This window comes from Eschscholzia californica, unplaced genomic scaffold (genome assembly GCF_041429995.1).
Source record: "Eschscholzia californica isolate CP2 unplaced genomic scaffold, dmEscCali1.0.p SCAF_2, whole genome shotgun sequence".
Taxonomy (NCBI): domain Eukaryota; kingdom Viridiplantae; phylum Streptophyta; class Magnoliopsida; order Ranunculales; family Papaveraceae; genus Eschscholzia; species Eschscholzia californica.
Genome location: NW_028238309.1, coordinates 23,732,628 through 23,743,447, shown reverse-complemented (window position 1 = coordinate 23,743,447; position 10,820 = coordinate 23,732,628). Strand labels below are relative to the sequence as shown.

The 10,820-nt window shown below is 35.6% G+C and overlaps 1 protein-coding gene across 41 annotated transcripts; it reads left to right on the top strand.

Annotated features, from left to right (window-relative positions):
* Nucleotides 1-3,157: 3,157 nt before the first annotated feature.
* On the top strand, nucleotides 3,158-9,906 carry LOC147557036 (uncharacterized). Of its 41 annotated transcripts, none has more exons than XR_015233822.1 (12): nucleotides 3,158-3,815; nucleotides 3,984-4,080; nucleotides 4,301-4,355; nucleotides 4,743-4,841; nucleotides 4,976-5,073; nucleotides 5,360-5,415; nucleotides 5,529-5,582; nucleotides 6,156-6,784; nucleotides 6,885-7,207; nucleotides 8,268-8,363; nucleotides 8,480-8,531; nucleotides 8,712-8,963. XR_015233822.1 is itself a non-coding variant. In XM_086658039.1 (10 exons), exons 5-8 carry the CDS (start codon nucleotides 5,762-5,764, stop codon nucleotides 7,017-7,019), a joined length of 306 nt encoding a protein of 101 aa, XP_086514165.1. In that variant the 5' UTR covers nucleotides 3,158-3,815; nucleotides 3,984-4,080; nucleotides 4,301-4,355; nucleotides 4,743-4,841; nucleotides 4,976-5,761; the 3' UTR covers nucleotides 7,020-8,363; nucleotides 8,480-8,531; nucleotides 8,712-9,906. The 41 variants fall into 41 exon arrangements, 1 of the variants encoding a protein (XP_086514165.1); XR_015233816.1 differs by having other exon boundaries at nucleotides 6,885-7,976; XR_015233818.1 differs by having other exon boundaries at nucleotides 3,988-4,080; nucleotides 6,885-8,363; nucleotides 8,712-9,906.
* Nucleotides 9,907-10,820: the final 914 nt, after the last annotated feature.

Here is a 10,820-nt window from a genome sequence, read left to right as displayed (position 1 = left end):
TGTGATGAATTAGTTGGGAGATTGTAGCTCGGTGAAACTACACCGGAAGTCCAAATGACGGAGATGATTCTTGCCCCTCTGCGTGTCTAGTAATTAGGGTTTCGACTTTTTTCTTCATTGTGTCGGGTCTGGAAGAGCTCTCCTCACAGAAAGTGGAGCGTTCGTATTTCTTGTACACCGCCTTTCTAAATCCTGTTAGCTTGTTCCACTGAATTATTTTTGTGGAGTGAAGACCATCTTTCTAGATCTCCTTTTCTCACAAGTGTATTAAGTTTACACGTGGTGTCTTTTCTCTCCTCACAGAAAGTGGAGCGTTCGTAGAAGATGCCTCGAATTATTTCAGAAAATGTTAATGAGGTGTCTGCTATCCAACACTCATCTTGATCCTTCATATTCTAGGACTAGATAATGCTCTGAAAAACGACTTGGTAAACTGAGACTTGTAAAATCTTATCTTTTCGAGTGAAGAAGTGAAGTGGAAGACGTAAATTAAAGTCGTTGAGATCGAGAGAGGGAGGGAGTTGAGATCAAGAGAGGAAGAAGAAGAGTGGAACAGAGAAGAAGAATAAGAAGAAGAAGAAGAAGAAGAAGAAGAAGAGGGGAACGAAGAATAAGAGGGTAGAGGTAAGGCTGAGTTTTGGGGTAAACCTAGAAATTCTAGATTTCCTTTTACATAAGGGTAAAGAGGGAATCACCTTTTATATAAAGAATTAAAGAGGGAATTAAAACTTGAAAAACTCGGAAAATAGACATTTTTATAAAAAAAAAAAATTTAGGGCAAAATTGCAAATCGAGCATTTGAGCAAATTCTCCCTTAAAAAAGAAGAAGAATTACAAAATGGTCGAATTGCCAGGTCCCCCACTCCACCAAATTTAAATATTAGAAACTTGCCATCAAAACCGTTAGATCTGTATTCCATCGCTTTATCCTGTTCGTTGGATTAAATCCGTAAACCTTGTACATACAGCCTTTCTTTCCTTCTGACCGCTTTATCCTCTTATTCAGTTCTTGCCCTTCGATCGTATCTTCTCTCTCTCTTGTCTCTCTTCATCTTCTTAGGGTTTATGCTGTTCCTTATCTTAATTGTGTTCTCAGATAATATGGGTTTGATTTTCGTTCTTGATCTGTTGATTGCTTCGACAAATTTGATACTTATGCAATTTCGGATTTGAGTTTATATTTGATACCAAATCGGGTTTGATTTTAAGCCGTTTGTCTACTGGACTGACCAACTAAATCCGTATACTTTATTAGAAACTTGTCATCAAAACCGTTAGATCTGTATTCCACAGCTTTATCCTGTTCGTTGGATTAAAACCATAAACCTTAAACATACAGCTTTTCTTTCCTTCGTTCTTTCCCTTCGATCGTATCTTCTCTCTCTTGTCTCTCTTCATGTTCTTAGGGTTTATGCTGTTCCTTATTTTTCTGTATTCGTTGGAGGTCGGTTCGAGATCCTTCAACCTTTGCTGATTGGCGCTGCCTGAAAGCGGTTTGCATGTCTAGTAATTAGGGTTTCGGGGTTGATTTGTTTGGTTTTGGGTAAAGTTCGACCCTCTAAAGGTTTTGATTTCGACATGGTTCTTAATTGTGTTCTCAGATAATATGGGTTTGATTTTTGTTTTTGATCTGTTGATTGCTTCAACAAATTTGATACCTATGCAATTTCAGAAATTTGTATCGTTATTCGATTCAACTTCACATTGGATTTGACTTTTTATTTGATACTAAATCAGGGAAATTTGTATCATTTAACTCCATTGATCTCCTCATTCTTAATCAAATTTCAACATGGTTCTTAATTGTGTTCTCAGATAATATGGGTTTGATTTTCGTTTTTGATCTGTTGATTGCTTCAACAAATTTGATACCTATGCAATTTCGGAAATTTGTATCGTTATTCGATTCAACTTTACATTGGATTTGACTTTATATTTGATACCAAATCAGGGAAATTTGTATCATTTAACTCCATTGATCTCCTCATTCTTAATCAAATTTCGACATGGTTCTTAATTGTGTTCTCAGATAATATGGGTTTGATATTCGTTATTGATCTGTTGATTGCTTCAACAAATTTGATACCTATGCAATTTCGGAAATTTGTATCGTTATTCGATTCAACTTCACATTGGATTTGACTTTATATTTGATACCAAATCAGGGAAATTTGTATCATTTAACTCCATTGATCTCCTCATTCTTAATCAAATTTCGACATGGTTCTCAATTGTGTTCTCAGATAATATGGGTTTGATATTCGTTCTTGATTTGTTGATTGCTTCAACAAATTTGATACCTATGCAATTTCGGAAATTTGTATCATTATTCGATTCAACTTCACATTGGATTTGACTTTATATTTGATACCAAATCAGAGAAATTTGTATCATTTAACTCCATTGATCTCCTCATTCTTAATCAAATTTCTTCTTCTTAAGAATTCAAAGGTATGTATACTCTGGCTTTGACGTGTTACTGCTATAATTAGTCATTAACTAGAAATTATGTTATCAACTTGTTGGGAATTTTAGTCGATGTAAATATCAGCCGTTGGATTGAATATCATTGATTCAAGAGAGTGAACTGATAAAATCCACTCCACTGCCTTCTCTGTTCACTGAAGACTTTTTGATATGATTCAAGATGGTAAATTTCTCAACTCTTTTCATCTTCTCAGTTGAATTTCTTTCTCAATACTTTATTGGGGGACTTCCTTTATCTCGTAGGAATCAACAATTTCTAGCGATTCTAATCTTCTTCAAGTACCGAAATTGAAGTTATATTCTTATTGGAAAAGCTCTTGCGCTTGGCGAGTTCGTATTGCCCTAAACTTGAAAGGTCAGATTTCTATTCTACCCATGAATTACATCAACTTGATTGATCAATTAATGATAAACTTTTACTGAGAAAACTTAATAATCAAATTTAATTTCGTTTTTTGGGTAGAGTTAAGTAGTTTTTCCATATTAAATCGCTTCCCCATGATACATCAATAATTTTATGAGTCCACCACCCTTTGGTGCGGTGGTTGGACACCCCTGTTAAGTCTATGAGGTCGTGTGATCGAGTCTCGGTGGACGCAGTTTGCCATCAAGATTTACCACATGTAGTTTAGGCAATATATATATATATATATATATATATATATATATATATATATTAAATAATATTATAAATTTGTAGGCCTCTTTCATGTTGTAGGCTTTTAGCATCATCTTCCCAATGTTCTTCCTCACCTCTGTTTTGTTGTCATGTCGGCTATATTGGTTACATGGGCATTAGCTGCAGAAAGAGCGGTATATCATTGCCTAAACTATGGTTTGCATCATCTTCCCAATTGATTCAGGTCTCGTCTTATTTGTAGATGTGAACTTTGAATCGGAACCTAAGAAAACCATCATACTTCCCACTTTTCCTTTTGACTCACGCTTCATGCTAACAAGTTCATATCTCTGCGAATATAATTGTCACTCTAAGGATTCGCCATTTTATGAATCTGTGAGGACTTTAGTTTTCTCGAAATCTATAATTGTTTCGGTTATTGTAATGATTTATGATTCAGTTCCTGGAGAGCTTCATTTAGTATTGGATTCAAATATGAGAAAGCTTGAGGGTAATTCCACTAGGGGCAATCTATATGTTGTTCGTATCTTCTGACCGTATCCTTCTGACCGTATCCTCTTATTCGTTCTTGCCCTTCGATCGTATCTTCTCTCTCTTGTCTCTCTTCATCTTCTTAGGGTTTATGTTGTTCCTTATTTTTCTGTATTCGTTTGAGGCCGGTTCGAGATCCTTCAACCTTTGGTTTTGGGTAAAGTTTCGACCCTCTAAAGGTTTTGATTTAGACATGTTTCTTAATTGTGTTCTCTGATTATTCTCAGATAATATGGGTTTAATTTTCGTTCTTGATCTGTTGATTGCTTCAATAAATTTGATACCAAATCGGGTTATTGTTTCATTGACAATTATGGTTTGCTAGTCAGGGAATGAACAAATTGTTTGTCAGATGAAGCATTGGGGGAAATTATGCACAAATTGTTTGTCAGATGAATTTGTTGCAGAATCAGATTTCTCAGGTATGATTGTAAATGGAAGCTTCAAGTTTCTTTAGCACAACTTCAGTTAATCATCTTGGGCAGAGAAGTCTTTACCTTTTGAAATTCCTTAAAACACTAAAGGGTTTATGTTCTTCCTATTAAGACTTGCTCTATGGCATCCAAGGAAGCTTTGGCAAACTGTAAGGTGTATTCAATGAAATAATAACTGAAGCGTGGAAATTTCATTTGATATTTCTAGGGTTCTTCAAAATGGACTTACTCGAAGGAGTTGTGACTTAGCTTGTCGTCTAGGGGTATGGTTTCCTATTTAACATAGATTCCACTATTTTGTTGGTTTTATCTTTTGTATGAAGGTTTACCTATCTAAAACAAGAACGTTCTATATATGTCACACTTCTCATGAATATGCGAAATCTATACATTGACTGACTGATTTTTTGGGTATCTTGAGTGTCATATGTGTTTTGGGTTTTTTTTTATTTCACAACATATGCCTTCGTTTGTGTTATTGGTTGGTATCGAGGATGACGGGTTTCAGTGGAGACATTTTCTTAGGAGGGAGTTCCATTTGGATTTGCCTTTGAACTTAAGTCCTTTTCAATTACTTATGAGTTGTTCATCTTATAAGGGGGTTTCTTGTCTTCTGACTTGGCTTATTTTTTTATTTTTATTTTTGTTAGAGGAACCATAATTCTAAAGCATGCAAAACCTCATTTCATTTGCTCATGGGTACTTGAATTGGACGTACTCCAAGGAGATTTCATTTGGTCGTTAACCAGGTTACCTATTTCAAATAGATTTCATACTTCATCTTTGCTTTTATCATTCTGGATGAGGGTTCGCCTCTTTAGGTAAGTAATATAAAATTATTTTTTATTAATACTCAGAGTTAAACTTACTTTATATTTTTCAGGTGTACCTAACACCCACAGACCAACTATTCGTGTTTTTCTCGTGTCCTCAGGGAGTAATGCATTATGAAATATCCTTCACAACTTCACTTTCTAACAGGTCATGTTTTAAGAATTTGCTTTATCTTTTCATTCCCTTAACAAGTGAGGTCCTCTTTCGAGTTATTTGTCGTTTTCGAGGATGAATGGTGTTTACTGAGACGTTTATTTGTGTTGTTGACAGGTATTGTCATGTCAAATTCCATTTGGGCTATAAAATATTGTCTGTTTCAATAACTAATGAGTTGTTTATCTTGAAAAGCGGGTTTCTTCCTTTTAACGCCCTTCTTCGATTGTTTTTTTCTTCAAGGAATTGTTGAAGCATGCAAAGTTCATTTTTTTTTCAGGGATGTGAGAATTGGACTTGCTCTAGGGAGTCATTACGTTGTTTTGGGAATCAAGGGTTGTTTCCTATTCTCAATTGTCCCATAAAAGTATTCTACATTACTGTTGATTTAGGGAGGGTGTTAGTTATGCAAATAAAGATATGGTGAATCTGTTTCATCCTTTTTTCAGGAACCCGTAACACATAAAACTATTCTCTTTTGTGCTAGGGGTATTTTTCAGAGGGTGAGGTTCTTTTGTTTGCTCGAGAATTCCTTATCTTGAATCGGGAGACATAATGTGTTTTAGTTCTTCTCAGGGGTCTTGTGACGGCAACGTCCTATCTGCCATGCTAATGTTAGGCATTGGGTAACAAAGCATTCAATTGCCAAGTTCTCGTTTGAGTTCATTTGTTTGCCCGGGGGATGGTGGTAACTTTCATTTTTGTCCTTGTTAAGACGTAATTAACGCTTCTCGTGTGATGTTTACTTGAGATTTGCCACTTTTACAACTCCAACTGAACAAGATCTACTTCGCTTTAAACTTCAAAGGCGGTTTTCCCGATATATATTATATAATTCTTCTTTCATGGGAGTTATAGTTCCTAAATCCTAATTACGCATCCAAATACTTTTCGGTAATCTTTAATATTTCAAAATTTGATTCCCTTCTTCCCTCATGCCCTTCGGGAGAACTAAATTTCTTTTCTTCTCTTACATTTCTAGCTTGCATAAATAGAGAAATTTGCTTCACATCTTTTCAGTCTTCAATATTTTGTCTGAACCCGTTTTTAATTGTTGATGCTTTATGGCATATCAGGTTTATGCAGAGAAGTTAATGGGTCCTCTTCGGAGAGGTATCTGTCTCAAGTTTCAATTCGATGAAGGGGGTTTTCTGCGTAACTTCCATTAGGAAAAAACAATTCAGTGTTGTAGTTTAGGTTTCTTTTCTTTACATGTTTTGGACTTTGTTCATCATGGTCGGTTGTTTTATAGGGCTTTGATACACGCGGAGAAGTCTTGGGTCTTTGAAAGGGGTTTCTTATTTCAAGTTATCTATTTATAGGGGTGTTTGTTAACAGTGTAGGTCTTTATGTGGTTCAAATGTTGACCAATTGGTATTATACGGACAGCTTTGCGGACTGTTGGTTTATGTGGAAGATATCTTTAAATGGGAAATGTGTTCCACGCCTCTAGCACACAACAATGCCTCAATTGTTTGATCTAACTTTCTTCTAACATATTTCCTTGAGAAATTTGCAGCTAGCATAAATTGAGAAATTTGCTTTACATCTTTTTTCTAACATGTTGCCATGACCCGTTTCTAATTGTTGTAATTTTATGGCAAATCATGTTTATGCAGAGAACTACTGTGTCTTTTTCGAAAGGGGAATCTGTCTCAAGTTTCAATTCGATGAAGGGGGTCTTTTGCCCAAGTTTTATTTGAATGTAAAACATTCGTTGTTGTAATTTAGGTTTCTTTTGTTTACATGTTTTGAACTTTGTTCATCTTGGTTGGTCGTTTAATAGGGCTTTGATACATGTGTAGGTGTCTTGGTTCTTGAAGGGCGTTTTCTATTTCAAGCTGATCCTTCATATATTAGGAGTAGAAATAGCTCTGAAAAATGACCCAGCCTATAAGGAGGGAGTTTTCTATATTAAGTTTGTTGTGGAAATTTGTTAATTTGTCTTTGTTTATGCTTATTCAAGTTGAATGTACAAAATTTTCACTTCATTTTGGGGTTTGCGTTACAGTGGTTGCTGCTGGCCATATTAACGTTAAGGTAGAAAGAGAAACATTTGGAGTTCGTGTTGCCTCCTATTTATGGGTTCTGCTCAATCTCGCCGAGTTCTGTTCTCAATTCTTAGAGGGTTTGAACATTTCCTGTAGATTTTAGTCTTAGATTTGAAACCTTATAACTTAGAATTTTTTTCTTTTGTGCCGCATATGTATTTTCAACATGATGCATACAGTTTTCTTCTACTTTCATTGCACACAGTTTGGACAGCCACAACTATATTTGCCTCATGTCCTGTAATTGTGTATGTTGAGTTATGTTATTGGTTGGGGAAGATAAGGCTCGATGGTTTTCTTAAGTGTTTGTCTCCGTTTTGAAGTTATATGTTGCCTAGTGGACCAGTTTTAGTGGATATCTGATGTGATGAGTATTTGGTGGCTTGCTTCCGTTTTTAGCGGGATAATAACTTGTGCCAGGTTCTCTAACCTTGTTTCCTTCTACTTAGGTCCATATCAGGTTTGAAACTTCATCATGATCTAGTCTTTTTGTTGCTGTTAATTAGATAATGTCGTACCCTCGGGTTTTTCACTGTTAGTATGGAATTTGTTGACACAATTGTATATAGCTGCTTGCATAACTTCTGAACGTCGCCTTTGTTGTGGAAGGTTTGGATGGTCTATCGTTTTGCTTAGATATCTTTAAAATGCTATGGAATACCACATTGTGATTAATAATCGCTGATATGGTTGCCTTCATTTAAGTGTCCATCCAAAATCTACCAATATCTGTAACAAATATGTTTCAATCAAGTTGAGAATGGGGTTGAATTGGTTGTTTTTTAATAAGCAGGAAGCTTTTGGTAAATCCCAACATGAAGGGACTTCTGCGTATGAGATGTAAAGGTTTTAGTTCCTTTTCAAGCTTTCTCATTGATTTGCTTGAGGGTGTTTTTTTGAATTGAAGTATTAATTTTCGTGTACATTATCCTTTTTCCTCGAGATCTTTGTGATGAAATAGTAATTCCTGTTCATTTTTAATTCTGTGCGTGCGGTGGCTATTAAAGCTCCCTGCACTCTTTCTATAAGTGTTTATTCCGCATTATTGTTTGGTAGGAGTGAAATGAAACGTGAGTTAATTGTGCTGTATTCGAAGGGTCGTGCTGAACTTGCTTCTTTGTTGGTTGTTCTTCTTAGGTCAATAATAATTGAAGCATGCCGAAATTTATTTGATTTTCCAAGGGATCTTTGAACTGGACTTACTCCACAAACATATGATTAGGTTCCCTCCAGGTGATTTTCCTACTTCCATGGATTATATAAATTTTTTCGTTAGCGTTGGATTGTCTTTCTCTATGATGGTCTAGCTATCTGTATCGTTAACATTTGATCTTTTTAATACCTACAAGGAGCATTTGATTTCGAAGGACTAGTTGATCATGTTCTCCTCATGCCCCTCAGGTAAGCTGTGCCATTAAAATCTCTTTTTCTTTGTAGCACCAAAATGTATGCTACGCCTTTTCGTTCTCAACAAGTTTGGTCATCTTTTATGTTTCTTAGTAGTATCAAGGAGGGCTAGGCTTTTTTTTTCTGGCTGGAACTCAAGAGTTCGCCTCTAAAGTCTGTTTGTGATTTTCACAGGCATCTTTGCATTGGACATACTCTGAGGAGATGTGATTTGTTTGTTCTCGAGGGGGTTATCTGTTACACATGATAAATATATATTCCACTGCATTTAGATAATACAGAGATTTTACATTTTACATTTTACACTTGTAATTTTGACGAACTTCAATGAGACGCGATCTGGCCTAAGTTGTGACGTTTAAAAAGATTCCTTCTGTAAGGGATTTAATTCATAATTACATATAAAAATACAGAAACATTGCAGCATACTTTATGCTTTTCGGGGTTTTCCTCTTCTACATAAGTTCCACAGAATTCTTTGTTTACGGCTGGGTTTGAATTTTCTCTGTTGGTAACTAACATTAAATATAATTATTGCATCAAGAAGAACTAATGCCCAAAGATTCGCTGTTTGTGCTTTAATCATATTCCTCAGGGAAATAAGTTGTTTAAAAATCTTTCTTTATCTCTCCATACCCTAACACTGGAGGTTCTCTTTTTTGTCAGTTGTTGGTTTTATCTTCTGAAGTTCCTTTGAAGTTCAAATTTGCGTCTATAATTCTGTCCTTTCAAATATTAACAAGTTGTTTCTTGGAAGGGGTTTTTTTGTCTTCTAACCGTGTTGGGAATAATTATTGAAGCATGCAAAGTTTCATTTTTTTTCTCCCAGGGTTATGAGAAATGGTCTTACTCTAGAGATGCATTACCTTGTTTTGTGAATTGAGGGGTTTTCTTATCTTTTGTTGTTGCTTTAAAGAGGTGTTAGTTATTCAAATATAGAAATAGTGAATCTATTTAGTGTTTTATAAGGAACTTGCACATAGTTGCATTACATAGTATTTACATGTGTCCTAGTGGTGTTTCATTTGAGGCCTGAGTTCTTTTGTTTTTTGTGGAGGGGTTATCTGATTGAACTTCCCTCTTTCAATTTCTTTTCAGGTGGTCTTCTTGGATTGATGTACATATTTTCTTGTCTTTCTCTCAGGCTTCTATGTTGTGGAAGGCTAGTCTTTTTGTGGCACGTTAATGTCGGGAGGCGATGAGTTACGAAGTGTTTTATTTCCTCTTTCTTTATGGTGCTTTTAATAGTTCTAAATAGTCATTTGAGTATATTGGTTTGCTAGGACGATTGGTTGGGATGAGCTTTGTTGGAGTATTAATTAAAGCATGCGGAATTCATTTTCTAGGGAATTGCCGCTTGGACAAACTCCAATGAGATGTGATCGGGTTGCCTGTCTTAGGGAGTTTTCAACTTTTCATAATTTATGAAAGTTGTTTCTTTAGGCGGGATATAATTCCTAATTTTCTGTCAAATACGATAATATTTAATCTGATTTAATTTTTCTCAAGAATCTGAATATTCGATATTCAGATTCCCTGTATACTTCTTGACCCGCGGATTCTTACCCTCACAATATGGAGATATCAAGTTTAGCGGCTCTTGTCTATCCACAACAGATGGAAGAGAATAATGAGGTAGAGTTGGAGGAACTCGAGGAACCTCTCGCACAAGTCGAATTAAATTTATAAGAGATATCTCAAACAGTTGTGAATACTCCAACAGTTGCTCACGCCCCTCGTAGGTCTCAAAGGCTTAAGGAATTATCTAAGAAAACAAACATCCTACCGCTAGAAGATAATGAGCCGAGTACCTACAAAGAAGCTATGACGATCCCCGACTCTGAAAATGACTTAAGGCCATGAGATCGGAAATAAATTTCATGACAGAAAATCAAGTATGAGACTTAGTAGATTTGCACGATGGAGCAAAAACTATCGGATGCAAATGGGTTTTCAAAATGAAAACTGACAAAGATGGAAACATTAGTGTTTTCAAAGCTACACTTGTGGCTAAAGGTTACATGCAGATTCGTGGTATAGACTATGATGAAATCATTTTCCCTGTCGCGATGCTTAAATCTACTCAGATCATTCTAGCAATTGCAACTCATTATAACTATGAGATTTGGCAAATGGATGTAAAAACTGCCTTATTGAACGGAAATCTAGAAAAGGATGTGTACATGACACAACCTGAAGATTTTGTATATTCCAATAATCCTGGAAAGGTTTGCAAGCTTCAGAGATCCATTTATGGACTAAAGCAAGCAAGCAAGAGCTGGA